Source organism: Mandrillus leucophaeus, unplaced genomic scaffold, assembly GCF_000951045.1.
Source record: "Mandrillus leucophaeus isolate KB7577 unplaced genomic scaffold, Mleu.le_1.0 Scaffold75, whole genome shotgun sequence".
NCBI lineage: Eukaryota > Metazoa > Chordata > Mammalia > Primates > Cercopithecidae > Mandrillus > Mandrillus leucophaeus.
In genome coordinates this window covers 3,099,426-3,117,607 of record NW_012108141.1, presented here as the reverse complement: position 1 = coordinate 3,117,607, position 18,182 = coordinate 3,099,426, and the positions used below count along the sequence as shown (strand labels likewise).

The 18,182-nt window shown below is 40.4% G+C and overlaps 1 protein-coding gene across 1 annotated transcript in view; it reads right to left on the bottom strand.

Moving 5' to 3' along the window:
* Positions 1–6,823: 6,823 nt before the first annotated feature.
* SEPT11 (septin 11) overlaps positions 6,824–18,182 on the bottom strand; it is a 97,954-nt gene continuing 86,595 nt past the window's right edge. The window contains exons 9-11 of the mRNA XM_011966215.1: positions 16,140–16,327; positions 10,224–10,291; positions 6,824–7,231 (exon numbers count right to left, since the gene is read on the bottom strand). Coding sequence (XP_011821605.1) covers positions 10,267–10,291; positions 16,140–16,327 — 213 coding nt within the window. The 3' untranslated portion in view covers positions 6,824–7,231; positions 10,224–10,266. The remainder of the gene's footprint in view (positions 7,232–10,223; positions 10,292–16,139; positions 16,328–18,182) is intronic.

The window sequence follows — 18,182 nt, the reverse complement described above, 5'->3', positions numbered from 1 at the left end:
GCACTGCTATTTCAACTAGAGAAAACAATAGAAAGACCAAGAATATACTTACTGAAAATGAAACATGAAGAAAAGAGGATTTGAATGTGATCGAGGGATATAGGTTTTAGATATAAGAATTTTTCTTTTATGATATTTTTTCACTAGTGCACTGTGAATCCTCCAAATAGTAAATTTTCATCTTAATATGACTGCTTGTGAGAGTAGGCTCAGACCTGTATCTTTAAAATGTCATTTTTAGCCATTTTTAATGTTCAGATTTAGGAGAACAAGAGTATTTTCAGGTCATCATCTGACTTGTAAAAAATTCTTGTGGTAGGGTTGACTACCTGTTTTATGACCTTAAACTCCAATTAAATGGGAAGCATTTACTCACATGTCAGTACAGGGAGTGGGAGGGAAGATAGCAAAGGATTGACTTCACAGATACACATTTTAAAAATTTCTGATCCTGATCTTCATCTGTTTCTAAGAAGTTTACAACTGTATATGTTCATAGTATCTGTAAAATGATACAGATCTGTAGAACTTCCTTCTATTTAACAGATGAGGACATCGTTGTGTTATGTAGAAAGCTAGGGATAAAACAGTTTAGAGTCAATATTTCATTTGTAGTCCAGTAGCTGCAAATTGAGCAGAACATTAGAGGACAATAGAATTTTCACTTTTTGGTCTTAAGGTTTTCAATATTTAAAAATTGCTGGTAAGTTAGTTTGGAATACAGCGTTCTTTTCATGGGACACCGAATCAAGTGGGATGGTGGGCTGCTAGCCCTCACACCTCAGAACTTGTTTAACCACATCATTCAGTTCAGTGATAGTACTTTGGAGACTTGGCCCTCGAAAGCACTGTTAAACCTTGGCCACCATTTCAGAGGCCTGAGCCCACTTCATCACAACTTACTGTGGGCCCTTAGAGAACTGTGGCTTGTGACAGAAAGAGCCTAGTATTCTTAAACAGTGTAGAATTTTTCATTAAGAATGTTCCGGTTGGGCGCGGTGGCTCACGCATGTAATCCCAGCACTTTGAGAGGCTGAGGCAGGCGGATCACGAGGTCAGGAGTTCGAGACCAGCCTGACCAACATGCTGAAACCCCGTCTCTACTAAAAAATACAGAAATTAGCCGGGCATGTAATTCTAGCTACTTGGGAGGTTGAGGCAGGAGAATCGCTTGAACCCAGGAGGCGGAGGTTGCAGTGAGCCATCGTGCCACTGCACTCTAGCCTGGGCAACAGAGCGAGAAAAAAAGAAAAAAAAAAGCCTGTTCCTGCTGTTCAATTAGTTCCCTTTTTGCCTGAAACTATTCTCAGCCTGTCCCAAGTTACTTGTGTTAAACTTTGGCATCACATCACAAACTCAAGACCTGGAAACTTGAGCATTCTGCATCGTAATTGTCTGGTGCCTCCTGGTGGTTAAAAAACCGGTTGCTTCGTGAGGCCTCTGGAACGGCAAGGGGATATACTTGATGGGGATAGTAGTTATTCTCTAATCCTCCATTCAAAAAACAAAAAAACCCTAAAGAACATGTTATAGCCCTTGAAGATCAGACTAGAAGGTAAATATTTTACTTCATTCTCTACTAGATCAATATGAAGTTAATTATATACAGAACTAGAAGTTTTCTCTACAGATATATGATGTATTAGTTTGGAGGGGGAAGGGAAAGCTGGGAATGCAGAGTGCTCGCAAATGTCAGTAAAAGGTCAAATATAAACAGTTTATCATAAATGTTCCTGATGCTGCCTTTGGCTGTGAAGGAAGGTAGAATGTAGCTCTTCACTCAGCCAAGCTGATGAGAATCTGAACCTATGTTCTTGTTGAGAGAATTAAGACACTGGTGTTTGTGCCCCCAAGAAGTCCTATTTATTGTCTCCTGTGTTGTCAGAGCCAGCCACTTCTGTGTGTCCTCTGTACTCTCTACAAACCTGAATTGTCAAGCTTTTAAATTTACTCCTAGATTTCCTGAAGCAAGTTATGCTTGAGCATTAGTGCCCAAAGCAGCATGGTGGCCTTTCACTTGAGAAGAAAATGTGGTTAAGCTACTGATGCACAGCCAACATGATGAGGAGCTTATCTTTATCTAAAGTAGTTTGCACATTTTCAACTGGCAAGTGAAGATACTATGTCACAGATTCTCACAATCAAATTGGCAGAATGCAGCCCCAGTTTAACAGGGTTCAAATTCTAACTCCTCTCAAACCTTTACCCTTTCTATTTGACATCATAAAGTTTTGTCTAACATGTAAATGTTACTTTTAAAGCCTCCAAAATTCTTTTAGTCTTTAAATTATGTTGAGAATATCTCCTATACCTGTTATCAAATAATGCTATGAGCTTTGGCCACTAGATGGTGCTTCTAGAAAAATACAGCATCTTTTTAAATTTCTGGGAAAAAATAAGTTTACTGTATGTTAGCAGTTGAACACTCATCTGGTTGCTAAGCCAACTGTGTTGGCTTAGTTAGAAGTTCACATTACTTAAGGTACAGGAGGCCTGTGTGTGTGAGACTGAGGGAACTTTGGCAAGATCAGCCAGGGTTAAGGGGCAGATGGTGACTGGATGCCACAATTCAGACCAAGAAAAACCAGAACCAGTCTTACAAATCCCAATTAGTGAGTTGTGTGGTTCTGCAAATTAGCCTAGAAATACAATTGAGAAGGCTTGAATATAGCCAAGTCCCAAAACCTTGCTGCTTTCAGTTTGAGTTGGATTTGGCCCATCATTAGGAGAGAAAAGATGAAGAGCACACTTAACTTAGCACAGCTTGCATCAAGGAATTAAATAGCAAGTTTTCCCTCACCATATTTAGTGGCTTTTATGATGTACTTGTATGTAAGACCAATGTCAGAGACATAACTCTCCCTTGTGCCACTTTTTACTTTAAAAGGTGTAATAAGATAACCAAGAATGTCTTATCAGATAGAAAAATTTGAGAAGAGCTCACTTTTTTAGTTCCTAGGAGCTCCTGGAGTTAAGGATGAAATGAGAACCTCTGCCTTTCTCTTAACGCTAGAAGTATAGCCTTCATAGCAGATCAAATGCCAGAATTGTTGACCTTATTGTGTTATACAACAGTAAGGTAGTAGAAAAGCAGTTTGAATAGCCCTAGGCCTAGTGAACTGGTCTCTCATTTCTTGGAAATAGCTTATTTTGTTAGACTATAGGACACTCCAGAATGAAGGCCAACTTTAGGCAAGGAGCCACTAAAAAGTGATTGGTGGGGAGCAGAATCCTTTTTGCTTTTCAGGATATGATCTATCTTCAGCAAATGAATTAGCACAGAAAAGGCTTGCCTTTTCTTTCACTCTCAACATTGCTGTGCTTATGAGTTATACAAGTTCAATTCATAGTGCATAGCTAAATCCCCGGTACCTAATGTAGGCCTGGTGCAGTATGCACAATAAAGTATTTGGAAAGAGGGAAGGAGGGGTTGGGGGAAGATGGATGAGTGAATAAGAAAAAAAGAAAAGGTAGAACTGCAACTCTCCAGAGCTCTAAACACATGGTTCACAGTTAAGCCCAGCTCTTTTGGTTATTTAAGAGACAGGGTCTAGGTCTGTTGCCCAGGGTAGAGTGCAGTGGCATGATCCTAGCTCACTGCAGCCTTAAACTCCTGGGCTCAAGCAATCCTCCCACCTCAGCCTCCTGAGTAGCTAGGACTACAGGCACACACCACCATGCCCAGCTGACTTTAAAAATTTTTTTAAAGATAGGGTCTTGCTATGTTTCCTAGACTGGTTTCAAACTCCAGGCCTCAAGTGATCCTTCCACTTCCGCCTTCCAAAGTGCTGGGATTACAGATGTTGAGCCAATGCACCTGTCCAAGCCCAGCTCTTTATGGAATGTTATTCTGCTCCCCGTTCCCCACCCTCAAACACACATATTTATTTATTCTTTTGCGGGACAGGGATGAACAAAATCTTGTTATAATAGCCTTTGCCTTCCCTAGTCTAGGTGCCATAACTTTGGAAGAAACTTTCCATAGTGGACTGAAAGGCTATTCATCTCACATCCCTACAAGTAACTGATTTGAGGCTGATGTGAAATCTTTTGACCTCATGTGATGTTCCACTGACAACCAAAAACATCTCATTTATATATAGCTACTAATCAGGAATAGCAAGGTAGGAAAGGGAGATGAGTAGACACCTAGGCTCCCAATTAGTCTTCTCAAATTAGCACATGCAACCTGGGCACGGCTTTAATCTCAGTATTGTAGGCAGCTGAGGTGGGAGGAATGCTTGAGGCCGGGAGTTTGAGACCAGCTTGGGCAACATGAGACTCCATCTCTACAAAAAATAAAAAAATTAGCCAGGCATAGTTGCTGATGCCTATAGTCCTACCTACTCAGGAGGCTGAGGTGGGAGGATTGCTTGAACCAAGGATGTCAAGGCTGCGGTGAGCTGTGATTATGCCACTGTACTTCAGTCTAAGCAACAGAGTGAGATCCTGCTAAATAAAAAAAAAATTAATATAAGCAATCCCTTCACCAGCCCTGGGTATGCCAGCTGCTTGCTGGAGACTGACCTGAAAGACAGACAGTATTCTTCGCAAAAAACTAGATACCATGTTCTTAAAAATTCAAGCACTAGGAACTCTGAAGTGAGCCACACTGCCATCACTGTCAGTCTCCAGGTGGAAAGATAAGTCAGTTGTGAAACTAAAGGTTTTAAAGGTGGCTTAAAAAACCTTTGTCTTTTGTGTTTTTTATTTTATTTTATGAGACGGAGTTGTGCTTTGTCGCCCTGGCTGGAGTGCAGTGGGGCGATCTTGCCTCACTGCAACCTCCGCATCCTGTGTTCATGCGATTCTCCTGCCTCAGTCTCCCAAGTGGCTGGAATTACAGGCACGTGCCACCATGCCTAGCTAATTTTTGTATTTTTAGTAGAGACAGGGTTTTAACCATGTTGGTCAGGCTGTTTCTGAACTCCTGACATCAAACAATCCACCAGCCTCAGCCTCCCAAATGCTGGGATTACAGGTGTGAGCCATCACACTCAGCCATGTATTTGTTTGTTAGATACCAGAAGGGTTTACCCATAATCTGGGCCAACAGCAGGCCAATAAATAAATAAATAAATAAGAAGGAACTTGATAAGCACTGTTGATGGGGAAAAGAAGTTTGGTCAATTATTGGGGGTGAGGACCTGTTTCAGGTCAGTGCACCATGACTAAGAAAGTTGGATCTCTCCTTTACACATGTGCTGGGCTGATCTCAAGGACACCATCTGGACTATGCTTGTATTAAGGCAGAGTCTGTATCTGAAAAGAACTAATATTTGTTTAAGGTTGATGAAGAACAAAAAGCCTATTACCAATGGAAATAGGTTTAGATGGCTAACTTCTCCCTGCTTTTTTCCCCACAATCTTGTTTGAGATAAGCCAATAATTTTTATTGCTAGTAATTATACCCAAGATGGTTTCACCTCCCTTACTTGGTCAGCCAGGAGAAAACCTACCAGTTTTATCAACACTGGAGAAAAAGAAATGCCAAATCAATGGCAGTCTATCTTAGGGGAAGAGAGATGGCAAGGCACTTGGCTGGCCAGAAGTGTACATGATCAGGTTCCCCGAGGTAACTGGACTGAGGCTGACCTACTGATAATACCCTGTTCCCCCACCCCTCCCATTAAGATGGTTAATATTATACTTCCTCTACTCTGGGAGCTAAAACAGAAAAACAAAAAAGGAAATAACAACAACAGACATACATTTCTTACCTAAAATACTGCCTAATTTGCGTTTTAAATATTGCTCAAAAAGTATTTACAATCTGATGCAGAATTTGTTTTTAAAATGATAGAATAAAGTTAAAATATCAAAATAGGGAGTTTAAGAATAAAGTCACTTATACGTAGTGATGACAGTGGTCTCACACAATAGGACCTACATGTTTAACTTGCAAAACTGATGTCATGCTGTGGCATCAGCTGGTAAGGAACTGCTATTGCTTTCCCACTCCACTGGTCACATTACTAGCAGACTTCTGTCCTTACAGATTACGCTGTAGAATGAAGGGGATGGCTTTTGATGCTGACATTTTGATCATTTAATGGCTCACATGAATCTGACTTTACTTACATTTAGTTTCCTTTTACGTAAAGAAAGCAGCTTGCCAACTTGTTCATCCAATTGCTCTAAATAATCTCTTTCCAGGAATCAAGTGATTCAAGAGGCAGGGACTGTTGCTTCTTCATTTCACTGTCTAAAGGAACCATATGTTACCATTCTTATTCAGAGGGGAACACTCCTGAGGATCTTGATTAAATGCAACTCATGTCACCAACGGTATTTTTAGGACCTACCTACTATGGAGCTCAAAAGTAAAGATGGAAATAAGCCTATCTATAAACAAGTAATGAAACTGAAAGATAACAAAATATATGTCCATGCTCTATAATACATATGAATTTGAAAATTGTCCCTTCACTATGAAAACTGCCCCTAAGAAGTGACTGCTAACTAGAGTAATCTAGCCCTGAATCTGACTCATCACAAACAGGTCAGCATCAGAAATCACAGGCTCACTCAACTGGCAGAAGTATGTGTTTGGATATGGATGTGATTTTCAGTGATCAAGTCTGAATACTTTGATTCTCAGCAGGTTTTTTTTGCAGAAATTGTAGAGAAATCCACCTAGGTAATTCCGAGAAGACAATGTGAATCAGAACCATTGTTAATGATGCTGTTATCTGGGAGGAGAGACATGTACTTGTTTGGGGTTCATTTCCCATGGTCCAAGACACATGGGTCCTGGTAAAAAACTGTGGACACAAGGTACAGAGCTTCACAACAAATAAAAAGGCAGGGATGGGCCAGTAAGTTATTTTAAGGTATCTTTAAATAGAAATTGAACCCCAGAGGCAGAAAAGTCATCTACCCAACACCGGCACATTTTAAACACGATTAGGACTTGTAGGTCAAAATCCCGTAACAAAAAAGGGAAGTTTTTGGTTGTTTCCAAAATGAGGAAAGCATATTAAACAGAATCTTGTGACTTAAACTTCACTCAAGTGAGCTTAAAACTGGTATAATTTTGATACCAAAAGTAAGCTGAATAACCAATACAAAAAACAGAACTGGAATTTTTCACCCCCAAAACATAATCCCAAATCCAAAACAACTTATATAAGAGATGCAAGTAACAGAAAAAGTCAAATAAAACAACAGTGGTTCCTGAATTTAAAGGAAGGATGCCCACTTCTCTCTCTCTCAAGAGGCAGATGGTCAGCTGAAAAATAAAAACATTGTATCAATAGAACACTCCAAAGAAAAAAAATTGCAGCCATCTCTATTCATGCAATATCAAGTTTTGTTTTTTTTTGTTTTTTGTTTTTTTTTAAAAAAAAAAACCCCAAACACCAAAACAACCCATAAAACTAATAAAAGGAAAGAAATTGTTGTTCAGATCTTATGACCTGATGGTTGAGAATCCTGATCAGGCTGTTCAGAATGTGGCTCATGGGACAGAAAGGACAGGAGATACCATGAGATCACGTTTGTGGGCCCTGGACGTGGTGGCCCCCTCAGGTTAGGGTACACGCTGTCTTCAGTCCATCAGTTCTTGGATCAGCAGCTTCAAGAACATGACAGTTCTAAGCAAGGGGATCCCAGCACAAGACCTTGGGTCTTGGCCCACGTTTTCTGTTTCGCTCAATTTCCTTTTTCCTTTTTAATTAATATTATTGAATATGACTATTTTTTTGGTAGTGGTAAGTCACTTCAGTATCCACTATGGGCAGACATTGACAAATACAAACAGCAGTGCAATATTTGACCCAGACTTTAAAAGAACAGGAGGCGATGGTGGAAATGAGGTAACTCTTCCCCAACACGTGTGAACAGACAGCTCCTGCTCTTCTAATGCTCTATGTCCATTAGGAGAGAGTAGGGCTTGTCAACAGGATGGTTACATAAAGAAGAAGCTACAGAAGAGAAAAAAGAAAGGTTCAGATTCAAATTTGATTCTTAATGGCTTAAGAAAAAAAGGAGCTTCTCTACAACAAGCTGTGAAAGAACAGCAGTGTGTCAGTTAACAGGGTGACTTCCTTGAGCTCCACGGGAGGGTGAGCAGCAGCAGGGAAGAGGAGGCCAGTGAAGAAGACGATGCCTCAGCTGGGCACCAAGGCACATGAATTGGCAGGGTGGACAGGGACAGGTATGGGGGAAAAAAAGTGATAACATGATATGTGAAGTACAGGACACCACATGGCAAGTATCTTTGAGAAACTGGTGTAACCCAGACAGCAGCCATTTGAAGTCCACCACACAAGGCAGGAAAGCATGAGACTCTTATCCTTGTTTCTTTTATCCAGTAAGCACGTGTGCATATGCAAACCAAGCAGCGACTAAAAAGAACTCACAAAAAAGGGCACACAAACAATGTTTGGGTAAAAATATATTTTCCCCCGCTTTATGTCTTGGCACTAGTGATATATGCATAGATTACCTGTTCACCACTCTCCTACCTTAACAGATGCCAAATTACCAAGCATGTTGCTAAGTGATTACTTTCATATTTGAAAAAATGATATGCTTCACATCAATACAATTACTTTAGTTTTTAAAAAAAGACAAATGTCTAACATGCAGCTTACATATATGACAATTCTGCATTAACACTGAAAGTAGATTACACAACAGTTTTAGAAAACACATTGGTTATTTTCAAACAGCAAAATGACAAGGATCTACAACTACAGTTTAAGGCATATCAGCATATTTTAAAATTAAGAAATAGACAAAGTTCTACTGCTGTTCACAGCTTTTCAATTTATTTAAAAAATTCCCTTCATACCTACATACAAACTAGACTTTGTAGGTCTTAATTCCAACTAACGAATGTGTCCTGTCAGTGGAACCAGGACTTTTCAAAGCTCAGACTTGACAATTCCAGACACTTGCAAATGGCAAAGCAAAGGGGTGGGAATGGACAGTTTTTGCAGGACCACAAAGAGACAGTAGGACGTGGGTCGGTAACAGCTGAAAAACCTCACTCAATAGTTTGTATGTGAAACAGTCATGGAAATGTCAAGAAAGCAAGGAAACCAAGTCTGTTCATTTGAGGTGCACAAGATGTGGAGAGTGTGTGTTACTGCTGGTGAGTCACAAAGCAGAGAAGGAAGATAAGTAATCTGTGCCCACTGTTACATTAAATAATTCCCATTGTTGAAATGCCCCTTAAAAGGAGAAAACCTTAACCAATTTATAAAGAGCCTAAGTTGGGAAAACACAGTCTGAACTGCCCATAAATTCTCATCAATGCTTCTCCATCACATTCTACAGTACATGTGTTATGGAGATCTAAAGTTCAGAAGAAGCAAAAAGATGGCCATTATGTTTTAACAAAAGATGTGAGGGAAGGCCAGCTAGAGTTATGTAGGCCCCTCACCCCCAAAAAAAGAGGTGGCCACTGTCAGCAGTTAGCACCAGGGAGAGACCACTGGACTAAGATAAAAAAATTAAGTTGTCATAAAGGCATCCTAGCATAAAATTTTTTCTCTTGGTTTTCTCTAGTAGAAGATAGTAATTTCTCATTCTGGATTTACTTGCCTTGCCGGAATCAAGGGCCCTCTGAACTATCCAATGATGCCCATGAGGCTATGTAGAGCACAGGCAGGGATTAATAATTTTTTTTTTTCTTTGGAGAGTCTCACTCCATCACCCAGGTTGGAATGCAGTGGCGCAGTCTTGGCTCACTGCAACCTCCATCTCCCAAGTTCAAGCAATTCTCCTGCCTTAGCCTCCCAGGTAGCTGGGACTACAGGCACACGCCACCACGCCTGGCTATATTTTTGTATTTTTTGTAGAGACGGGGTTTCACTATGTTGGCCAGGATGGTCTTGATCTCCTGACCTCGTGATCCGCCTGCCTCGGCCTCTCAAAGTGCTGGGATTACAGGCCTCAAGTGATCTGCCCACCTCAGCCTCTCAAAGTGCTGAGATTACAGGTATGAGCCACCACAACTGGCCTGGATTGGTAATTTCGGATTTCCAAATTCAGGTCAAGAAGTGGAATTTATTATGTGGTTCTTGTGAAAAAAAATATAAATGTGGCCTTTTATATATATTTAGTTTTTTTTTTTACAAAACAAAAACAAAGGCTACTCAAACCATTACCTTCCTGCCCCCCCTGAGAAGAAAAAAAAATCCATCCATCCCACTTGCTTTCTCTAATTTTGAAAAGTCAGAAAGATCTCAAAGGTTTCTTACTACTGTACTTACATGCAAAGGCGAAAGCACATCCAATTAGATTTGAGGGTATCATTTATTCCGTGCAGAGCCAAGGACTACTGTGAAAAAAGGCATAGATACAGAAAGAAAAAAGAAGAGCAGCAATAACAAACTAAACAGGGCCGGGGAGCAGTGGCAGGAAAAAGTTCAGAAGCAATACATTAAAAAAAAAAAAAAAAGCTTCTATTTGTTTCTTTTGACTTTTTATTCTCTGACTCGCCATATGATTTATTTTGCTGGGAAAATTTTAATGCAAAAAAGTTAATCCAACCAACAATCTTGGAATCAAAAAGTCAGCTGGATGCCTTTCGCTGTTATGCTTATTTAAAAAAAATTTTAGTGATGCAAGAAACAATTTAAAAGTGTACTTTCTGTACGAGCCACAAAAATGCTCACACAAGCAGTGGTTGGAACAAGCATACAACACAAATATTCAAGCTTTTGTCCGATGCACAGCCTATGAGCAAATTCAGCCCATGGTTTGAATCAACATGCCAGCTACTATTCAGCTGCTCCACAGTTAGCTCCAGACTAGATTTATTTAAAAAAAACAGAAGCAAAAACAAGGATGTTGGTCCAGTAGCTCCTAAACGTGTGAAGACTATGACTGCTGCTGTGTCTAGTGTGTAGCTTCTATTCCAGCTTTGTTTAGGCTTCCACGAAACTAATTTCCTTACTTTGCTTAATTAAGCATAATCAGTTCATGGAAGACCATTCCTTCTTTCCTCTAAGTATGGCTGAGGACAAAGAGAAGGAGAAAAAGTCTTGGCTGAAATCAAAATAGAGACTTGTTCATTTTAAAAAGAAAGTGTGTGTCAGGGGAGATGCAGCATATTCTATCCTATTTACTTAATCTCTAACCAGTGAGGAAAATGTGGAGGGGAAGTGGGTTCATGAGCAATGTTATCCTTTCTACATGTAGAGAGAAAGCTGGGAGGATCTTGTTAGTAGAGGGGAAAAAAACAATCACACAGATGAAAAGATAAGCATCAGAAAGGAACAGTATAGAAAAGAGATGAAATATGCACTTTTCCATACAAATTAGGCATGCAGGATAGGTTCTGGCGTGTGGGTCCGCTCCAATCCCTGATGAGGCAAGGGCCTTAGACAAAGAGCAGGTGGAGCTAGCCAAGGTGAGGAATACTCCAGACAATGATTTGAGACTTCAGTTGTTCTATTTCTTCTCTCTTTTATTGCCAAATACTGAAAGGAGACTAAGCAAGGAAGCTGAATAGGAAATGTCTACCTTCTTCACTTACGGGTCATGTTGTGGTCCTTCCTATTTCCACCTTAGAGTTGACAAGGTCTCCCTCAAATTCGTGCTACCAATGATACAGAGTTTATAGCAAATTTTCAAAGGGAAGTATCTGTGGAAATTTTCTCATGATTAGGGAAAAATTTTATTAGAAGTACAAGTATCCTGGAATCAGTCATCAGGGCCTCCCTCTAAGCCCACTGGGAACAAACTGTGTGTTTCATAAACTGTGTGTTTATGAAAGATTCCTTACTGTTAGTGGTAAGCAGGTTGTAGAAAGCCCATCATCCTTAGTAGAAGGTTCTTCTACTAACCAATGTTATATGATTCAACCTTTAAGACGTCTATCTGTGAGAGGATCAAGGATGCACCAGTAAATGTGAACATAATCATAGTTTTCTCAGGCCTGTCTACTCTACTCCAACTTGGCCAGGATTTGAAGGCAGGCATTCAGATGCGGTTTCAAACCATGAGAGGAGACAGTCTGAACAGACCCACAAGCTCAGGTCAAATAATGTTACTGACGAAAATGAAAATGTCATGCAAGTGTAAAAATAAAATATAATGCTTGCTCACCCGTCTGTCTACATACAAATCTACCTTGGCTTGGGACAAGTGTGGAGAAAAGACAGTGAGTTCAGGGATTGTGCACTCATGGAGATGAATCATCAAGAAAATGCAAACTCTTGTCATGGCTATTCAGGTTTTTAGTTCAGCTGCTGAGGCGGTGAGAAGTTTTCATGTCAGACGTACAGGTAGCATTTTACCCCACTTTCCTCTGTCCAAAGCGACATACAAGTAACAGGCCTGCTTCGTGCTGCCATTCAGAACAGGCATAAAAAGCAAATCATTTACTTTCCGGAAACAGAGTCCAGCTGCACAGAGCATTTGCGGTTATTCCCTTGTTCTATCATTTTCTACCACCCAACAACATTCAGCAAACGAGTTAATAATAGTTACTGGTGTTTGAAGAAGGGTAAAAAAAAATAAAAATAAAAATAAAAATAAAGAACACACATGGCAGAGATACGATATTACTGCAAAAGCAGGTGAATGCGGGAACATCCTTGGCTTGCCAGGCTTTATGTGAAGCTTGCACTGCAAGTTAAAAAACAAAACAAAAAAGTTAGAAATAATAATAAATTAAAAAGAAAGGAAAATTAGGAGCGACAGCACCAGCATTCAGCGATGGTGAATGCTCATGCAATGATTATGGAATTGACAGAAATTAAAACCAAAAATTTGAGAAGGCTACTCTACATGACAAGCAAAAGCAAAATTTAATACTGAATTAAAGACATACGGTTAGTTTCCATTTGTATGTAATTTAGAATTCACAAGTGACTTCTTGAAACCACTGCATGTCTAGTGGGAGGATTTACTGTTTAGCTTTTGTTTTCTCAAATAACACAAAACCATTATCTATTAGGTTTGGGTGTCCCATTAGTACTGAATAGGAGCTTCATCTTCCACTTCTGAGCTGCTGAAGGCGTCAGAGAATAAATATACAATAAATGCCTTTGTACAATTGACTTGAAGAAAAGGTCTAACGCAGTTTAGGGATTGAAATTACATAGTGAATGGAGGACATGCTATTAATCTAGTTGGGTAGGGGGAAAAAAGACAATCACTGTAATGGTTACAGATACAGCAATGCCAGGAGCTTTCCCCCTCTTCTAGGTACAAAGCAATGCCAAACCCACGGCCCATGTGTCTAATTTTAGGCAAGTGCAAAACATGCAACTTTATTCCTTAGCAAGAATCAAAACAGTTTTTTTTTTTTTAAAAGATGAGTGGATGGTTGGGTAAACAAGTATGGTTTTAGAATGATGAATTTTAAAACTCTCTTTTGGGATAGATGCAGCTTAACCAGCAAATGGCTGCTGGCAATTGTGCAGACAGTTTTCAGAAAAGGGAAACACTGTCCACTGACCAACTTACCCCCGCGCAGTCCCACCACTGTGGTACAGCCGCAAACAAGGAAAGTGACTTGGTGGCCAGAGATGGCAGAAGGTGGGGCCAGCTAATGGCAGTGCCAGGGTTAGTTCTACTTTGCCTGTCATCTTAGGAAATGTTATACACTCTCATGCCACTACAGGTCAAGGAGAAGTATAAAGCCTTACCTACATTAAAAAAGGAGCGTGTCATTAGAATAGAAAAAAGAGAATTTAAAACTATTAGAAAAACTAAGTTAGGCTTTGAGGTGGAAACACAGCAGGTAAATAAGTAAGCATCTGCCTTTTCCTTTTCTACCTACAACAAAGCCAGCTCCTAACGGTAACTCCTACATCTGCTCCAGCTATGCCAGGAGGCATCTTCCCAGCTCTTTTCAGAGTGCTGCCCTATCCAGCCTGGCCACTGTCTTTCTGCGGTCCCTCTAACCAACGCAGTCCACTGCCTCTGGCAGTAAAAGGTGTGAGTTTTGTTTGTTTGTTTGTTTGTTTTACTTTGACACTTCAGGCCTCCACTGGCAGTTGCTTTCACTGTACAAATGCAAAGTGTGGAAAAGGGTAAGGACCTAGAAAAAGTTACACAAACAATATGTGCCATTGTCAGGAGCAAAACCTGGTTACTACTCTGAACCAAATTGAGTATAATATCCTTCAAAATAAATGAGAATACACAAATAAGCTAAAATAGAATCCACACAGGCTTCACAGAAACTTTGAAAGCATTACACATTGGTAAGGATAGGAAGAAAATAACCTAACATGTCCAAAAGGGCAAGGAAAAACCTCCCTACACTGGGAAGTTTGTTACTAAATAAACTTTTTTAAAATGGAGGCACAATAATGATCAGTTCTTGGAATTTTTATTGCTTAAAGGCACGTCTAGTATACACGAAATACTCTTTTAACATTGCTGGTCTTTTAGAAACATTCTTAAGTTTTAAAACTCAAACCTTTATGCACTGAGTGCTTCAGGGTGAAAAGACAAACTTGACTTTGGGTTTCCTAAGCTATAAGTCAGCAGCTTTTTGTCTCATTCATACCTATAGATGTATGTGTGCGTACACACACACACACACACACACACACACACACACACACACACACACACACACCCCCCTATATCCTTGGTTGGTCTGGATTAACAAAGGTACAATGCCAAATGGCTTTCATCTGTCTTCACTGGAAGAGTCACTGTAATCTCTGAGTCTCTGCATGGGGAACATCACCATGAGTGCTAGAGGCTCTCCCAACACACATAGCTACAAAGGGTTTTCTTAAACTAGATTATAATCTATGTGGTTGTTACTCTCAGAATTAATCCAGCATAACTAAATTTTGGGCCTTGAACTCCTTTGGTCACTTGGATCTGTGCCAACTCCAAATAAAATCACAACCACTTCTACTATTGTTCAGAACATTTGCCTCCTCCCTTGCTCTGGTGATACATTTTCTGCTGTCTCAGAGCTCGGAATGTTAAAGTTGGTAAAGCATGATTTAAAACTCTCTCAGTATGTCATTGTAGCAGTCCATTTTTATTTTTACTGCAGGCAACATGAGATTTCTTAGGGGTGAGCCTACTGCACATTCATCAAGACTAAGTGGACAACAGCACTGTGCTCACTCTTCCCTATAACACATCTCAGTTACTGTGCAGAGACTTGATCCTGTGTACTCTATGTTTAAAGAATGTAATTCTTTATGTGCTTGAGTATCAATGTGTTTGTTTACTTATGGTCAGCTTTTTCCCTAGAACCTCGGCATGTAAGGCGAAAGAGCAGGACTTCCTGAAACAAGTTCTGAGTTGCTTTAAATAGCTGCCCTAAAAGCACCGCACATTAGACAAAGGAGGGCGGCATCTGCATATCTGCCACTGAGATACCACAAAGGTTTTCCTTAGTGGTATTCTTACCATACTGCTTCCTGTCAAAACCGATAGCTAGTAACGTAACACTAGGCTTAATGTGATTCAAAGGACAGCTTCAAATCACAGGAGAGTGTCAAGGCAGGGCTAAATCTCCCACTGGTTTCAGGCAGCTGCTACTGGAGTATCATAGGAAGTAACCAACTCAAGAGCAGAATCTGACCTTTTGGCACATGACATTAAGACCCTATTTAAAAAACCTTTTATGAGTGGGTTTAGGTTTGGCTTGAGGGTTGGCAGAGGTGTCAACTGGATAGGCATTTGGATCCCATTTCACAATAAAACAATTCATCATACTGAATTTAGAGGAAACTAGTGACCACTAGCAGCTCTTCCAAATGTTTCATTTTGGGAACGAGACTTTCAGTGACTGGCTTTCGAAGTCTTACAACACAGAATAGGAAAATAATTTTAACAACTGTGATTTTAAGATGCTCTCTATCAAGAGTCATGAGAATTGTCTTCAGAGGGTGCTGAAGAGACATCAACCTGTCTTCTTCGAGACTCCTAGTGTTGGTGTGGAAGATGCTACTGGAGACAACAGGTTCCTCCAGGCCTGATTGCTCGGTCAATGTGGTCAAGTTTTATAAATTAATCTTTGTGTACCTTTTAAAAATATTTTAAAAACCTTCATCATCTTCCCTGCACTGTAGAGAAAATACTTGCTTTTATCTTTCTGGTAAAAGACCAGTTTCCAGTCTGTAAATGGGAAAAGTAGAGACATGCAAGAGGAATAAACTGTTAGAGGTCCCCAATACATGGGGGTGACACCTGCTTACTTTTTCTTATCCTTGTCTTTCTTGGTTTGCTGGGCCCCAGATTGCTGGGCCTGGGACTGTAGCAACTGAGCCGCTGCTTTCTTCTTCTGGAAGTTGTTCACCTCCTCCTCAAGCTCCTTCTTCTTGTCTTCCACTTTCTTCTTTTCTTCTTGGTGTGTCCGCTTGAGAAGGTCAAACTTCTCATGAAGCTGGAGAGAAAAAGAAGACAGGCTTGGTGAACGGAATGAAAATCCATTTGATGTAAAGTTCTTTGGATCTGTTCAAAAAACAAAACATGGCCAGGCGCGGTGGCTCACGCCTGTTATCCCAGCACTTTGGGAGGCTGAGGCGGGTGGATCACGAGGTCAGGAGTTCAAGACCAGCCTGGCCAAGATGGTGAAACCCCATCTCTACTGAAAATACAAAAATTAGCCAGGCGTGGTGACGGGCGCCTATAATCCCTGCTACTCGGGAGGCCGAGGCAGAGAATTGCTTGAACCCGGGAGGCGGAGGTTGCAGTGAACTGAGATCGCACCACTGCACTCCAGCCTGGGTGACAGAATGAGACTCCATCTTAAAAAAAAGAATACAAACAAACAAACATGTGTTATGTGACTGCACTGGCTTTAATTACAGGTGTAAAGTACTGTTTTGTTGACTTCCTGGAGGAGCTAGGCTGGGAGGCTGAAGAACATCCCTCAGAGACCCAGACTCCTGTGACACTTGAACTCCTTGGACTAAAGATTCCTTCGCTCTGTTGCCCAGGCTGGAGAGCAGTGACTCAATCTCAGCTCATTGCAACCTCTGTCTCCCGGGTTCAAGCAATTCTCCTGCTTCTGCCTTCCAAGTAGCTGGGATTATGGGCATGCGCCACCACGCCCAGCTAATTTTTGTATCTTTAGTAGAGACAGGGTTTCACCATATTGGCCAGGCTGGTTGCGAACTCCTGACCTCGTGATCCTCCCGCCTTGGCATCCCAAGGTGCTGGGATTACAGGTGTGAACCACCGCACCTAGCCAAAATTAATTATGATCCTAACAAAAAAACTCACCCCAGTGGTAAAATTGGCTCTTTACCTCTGGTCCTTTTTCAAAATGTATAAAAAACATTTACTTAGAGATATATACAATGACTACATATATATGTGTGTGTATATATATACATATGTATATACGTGCGCGCGTGTGTGTACATATCTATATACGCATTACGAATTAGCCACTTAAATAATGTGTTGGGAAATTTCTGGCCCTTGAGGGAAGGAAAGGGAAGAAGAAAAGGAAAGGAAGAAGAAAGGAAATGAAAAAGAAAAGGAAAGGAAGGAATTCCAGATAATCTTAGATTTTTTACCCAGCATCCCCTTGGTTCTGAAGCCAACAGCAAATAAGGCTGAACTTTCTCTGCAGCAAAACCATCTTGAGTGCTTAGCTATTTAAATAGCCTCTAAGTTTCAGTAGTTTTTAGACAAAATAAATTAAAACAAGAAAATGAGGAAATTTAGATGATTTCACTTAGAAACGTATAGATATAGTTCAAACACTTCAGATACTCATTATTGACCAGCAGAAATAGCCATTATGCACACAAGCGTACATACACACATACATACACACACACACACTCAAATACAATGGGATGAGTGTTACAGTACAAATCTATGTTAACTTCTAGGAAGCAGTTAATCTGGCCAGCGGAGGGAACTGAGGTAAGACTGGAGCAGGGAGTGCGAGCCCCATGAGGGCAGAAGCACGGGTGCAGACTTTGTGTCAGAGCATGTCCCCCAGACAGTGCCAAAGTCTAGAAGAGTTGGCTGATAGACTAAGATGATAATAATAGTCCCAGAATCCCAAATCTCATGTTTTAAGACTTGTAAATTGAAGAAATACAGAGCTACACAGGCCATATGATCAGATCTGGAGACCTAAGATCTAGTTTTAGTCTCGATTTTGCTAACTAGGTATGTGACTACAAAACATTTTTTTTTTAAATTTTTATTATTTTTTATTATTATTATACTTTAAGTTCTAGGGTACATGTGCATAACGTGCAGGTTTGTTACATATG